A 3,466-nucleotide genomic window follows, 5' to 3' on the forward strand; every position below is an offset into this window, starting at 1 on the left:
CTCTCTGAAGGTGGTCAAGCACTGGAGCAGGCTGCCTAGAGAGGTGGTATATTCCCATTCCTGGAAATGCTCAAAAGCAGGCTGGAAAGGCACTTTACGGGGATGGTTTATTTTAAGAAAAAGTCATAGAATCATAGAATGATAGAGCATTTGGACTGGAAGGGACCTCCAGAGATCACAGAGTCATTGAGAAGTGGGGCTAGAAGGGACCTCCAGAGGTCACATCTAGTCCAGCTCCCTGCCGGAGGCCGGATCATTCTTATCCAAAGCATCCCAGACAAATCCATCATCTAACCTCTTAGCAAAAATGAGTCAAAGTGCACTGGGTTAGACTGGTATGGACAGTGGGGGCTTTTGCTTTTCTTTGTAGCAGGAGGCATGGCATTTTCCTGGGATGTCTTGAAAGCTGATTAACAGCCTTTGCAGCAGCAGGGCATTGGCTATTGTGGTCCTTTGGTTTTCCCTGTGGCAGGTTCAGGTGTGATATCTTGTGGTTGCTTCAGAAGGGACTGTGTAGTTTTGCTAAGAGGTTGGACAATGGATTTGGATAGGAAGGTCTGGATAGGGATGGTCCTGCATCAGGCAGGGGTTGGGCTAGATGTGACCTGTGGTGTAGCCCCACTTCTCTGTGATTCAAGCAATAATCCTGCCTTGAGCAGGGCCCTGGCAGGAGAGGGGGTGCATTAGCCGGGCTGGGGCTTGGGCTCCCAGTGCACTAAGCATGAAGCATGGAGGAGCAAGGGGCTGGATTAGATGGCCTCCTGAGAAATGGCTGGGCTGTTATGGCTAAATACTTTTTTTTTTTTTTTTAAGGAAAAAGGAAGAAGAAAAAGAAAACCAGCCTCAGGTGCACGCTTTCATGGAAATGTTCAACTCAAAGGATTACATTTCAGCTCAGGTATAAGAAATTGAAAATTGGGTTTTGTAATGAGGAGTGCAAGGCAAGGTTAACAACAGGCACTGGTTGTAACACATCATATACCTTTATCCCAAGGGGTTGGTGATGCTCTGAAAGAGACTGGATTTCAGCCTGAAACTCAACCATCATGTCAACTTGCAATGGCACTGGCTTCAGACCCTCCTCTTTCATGCTGGCAGGCATCCCAGGGCTGGCAGCTGCCCACATCTGGTTTGCCGTTCCTTTCTTCTCCATGTATATCGTCACTGTCATAGCCAACTTCACCCTCTTGTTTATCATAAAGATTGAGGAGAGCCTCCATGAGCCCATGTATCTCTTCCTGGCTATGTTGGCCATCACTGACCTATCTCTGGTGACCTCCATAGTGCCGAGAATGCTGGGGATCTTCTGGTTCAATGCCAGGGAGACTGGGGTCAATGCCTGCCTAACCCAGATGTTCTTCATCCCCTTCTTGTACGTGATGGAATCCGGGATCCTGCTGGCCATGGCTTTGGACCGATTCATCGCCATCTGCTATCCCTTGAGATACATTATTATCTTGGCAAACACAGCATTAATAAAGATTGGCTTGGTCATTGGATTCAGAGCCACGGTGGTGCTCATGCCAGCACCACTGCTGGTGAGAAAGCTGATGTACTTCCGAACCGAGGTCATCCCCTACTCCTATTGTGCATACATGGCTGTGGTGCAGCTGGCCTGTGTGGACACATCAGTCCATGTTATGTATGGGCTCTTTGTTATCATTGCCTCTGTTGGGGTTGACCTGTTCTTCATTTCCCTGTCCTATGTCCTGATCCTCTGGGCTGTCTTCCGGTTGCCATCCAAGGAGGCCCGGAGTAAGTCCCTGGGCACTTGTGGCTCACACATGTGTGTTGTACTGCTTTTTTACTCCCCCGTGGTCTTCTCTTTTGTAGCCCAGAAGCTTGGGTTCAGCATGGCCCCAAACATCCAAATAATTGTGGACAACCTCTACTTCCTGCTGCCTCCCATGCTCAACCCCTTGGTGTATGGCGTGAGGACCTCGCAGCTCCGGAACAGGGTGGCTAAGATGCTCCATTGCACAAAGATATGATGCCAGGGAACTGTGTGTCCAGATGGGTCATCAGGTCCAAGTCATCCCAGGGGAAGGCACATCTTCACCCAAGAAGCTCTAGCATGACTGTCCTCATTGTTTAGTGAGCACTTTCCAAGAGCAAATCTATTTGCAGCTGCCAGAGAGGAGCCTCGATCTCACACAAGAAGGGGGTTAAATTCCTAATGAATCTCACCAACAATGTCTAGCTCAGCTCAGTTCCTCTCTTGGCTTTTGTCATAGTTTTCACACTTATATTGAAATAAAGCTTATATGATGCGGATCACACCAACAGCTGGGTCCCAGACTGAGTGTGGGTGCTCCTCTGAGCTGAATGCTGCCTAAATGGACAGGGAGACAGAGTCCTTGACTGGAAAAATTTGGAATTTCCCTGGGCCCAGGGTAGGAGGGGAAAACAGACAAGGGTAGAAGTGCCATCATCTAGTCAAGGTCCCAAAGCAGGTCATTAGCACACCTGGGAATAATAGCCTGGGTCCCCTTTTGCAGACCAGTTCCCAGCTCATTGGAACAGATGGCCTCCTAGGAAGCTACTTCTATTCATAGAAATCATAGAGACAAAGGGAGGTCACATCCAGTCCAACCCCTTCCCTGAAGCAGGATCTTATGCACCCAAGCCTTCCCAGACACATCCATAATCGAAACTTTTCATAAACTACAGTCACCGTTGACACAACACAAGCCATCACACCAGACTCTGCCACAGGGAAAGCAGGGGAACCATGGCAGCCAATATCCTGCTGCTGCAAAAGATGTTAAAATACACTTGAGAGGTCCCAGGAAGAGGCCGTGGCCCCCCATGGCAGAGAAAGGCAACCCTCACACTGCCAAACTGTACCAATCTGACTGGGGGGAAAATACCTTCCTGACCCCAATGCAGCATCAGTCTGACCCTGAGTGGAGGGGCAAGACCTTCTAGCCAGGACCTTCTGGCTTTGGTCCCAGCAGGAGCCTTGGCATAGCCCAGTCTTCATACCAGGAGGGAGAGTAAGTGGTAGTATTGTCCTTTAGGATTCATGGGTTTGGCCAGGGAAAATCTAGCCAAGGCACAAGAGAAACCAAAAATCTGGCTTGACTACATAGCATGTGCCAAGCCATATGGTAGAGGAGACCAGGCCATGTTGCTGATCCCTGTGCAGAGGAAGAAGCGCCAAGCAGCTTACAGGTTCTTAAACAGTTGAATGACGTGAACTGGGGTTAAACTGTCCAATTGCTCTCCCCATCATACAGCATGTCCTGCTGATAGGACAAAGTTTGTAGATAACACCAAGCTGGGGGATATAGTAGATACGTTGGAGGGTAGGGCTGGGACTCAGAGTGACCTCGACACATTGGAGGATTGGACGGAAAGAAATCTCATGAGGTTCAACAAGGACAAGTGCAAAGTCCTGCACTTAGGAGGGAACAATCCCATGCACCGGTGCAGGCTGGGGGTGACTGGCTGGGCAGCTGAACAG

At 49.5% G+C, this 3,466-nt stretch overlaps 1 protein-coding gene across 1 annotated transcript; it reads left to right on the forward strand.

Moving 5' to 3' along the window:
- The first annotated feature begins 1,046 nt into the window (after nucleotides 1–1,046).
- LOC102382604 (olfactory receptor 52A5-like) lies at nucleotides 1,047–1,991 on the forward strand. Its single transcript, XM_006037288.1, has one exon. The coding sequence runs from the start codon at nucleotides 1,047–1,049 to the stop codon at nucleotides 1,989–1,991; it is 945 nt and encodes a 314-aa protein (XP_006037350.1).
- Nucleotides 1,992–3,466: the final 1,475 nt, after the last annotated feature.

This window comes from Alligator sinensis, unplaced genomic scaffold (assembly GCF_000455745.1).
Source record: "Alligator sinensis unplaced genomic scaffold, ASM45574v1 scaffold948_1, whole genome shotgun sequence".
Classification (NCBI taxonomy): Eukaryota; Metazoa; Chordata; order Crocodylia; family Alligatoridae; genus Alligator; species Alligator sinensis.

What these genes read in the sequence shown, in the direction of transcription:
- LOC102382604 (XM_006037288.1), top strand. Translation starts at nt 1,047, where the DNA reads ATGTCAACTTGCAATGGCACTGGCTTCAGACCCTCCTCTTTCATGCTG.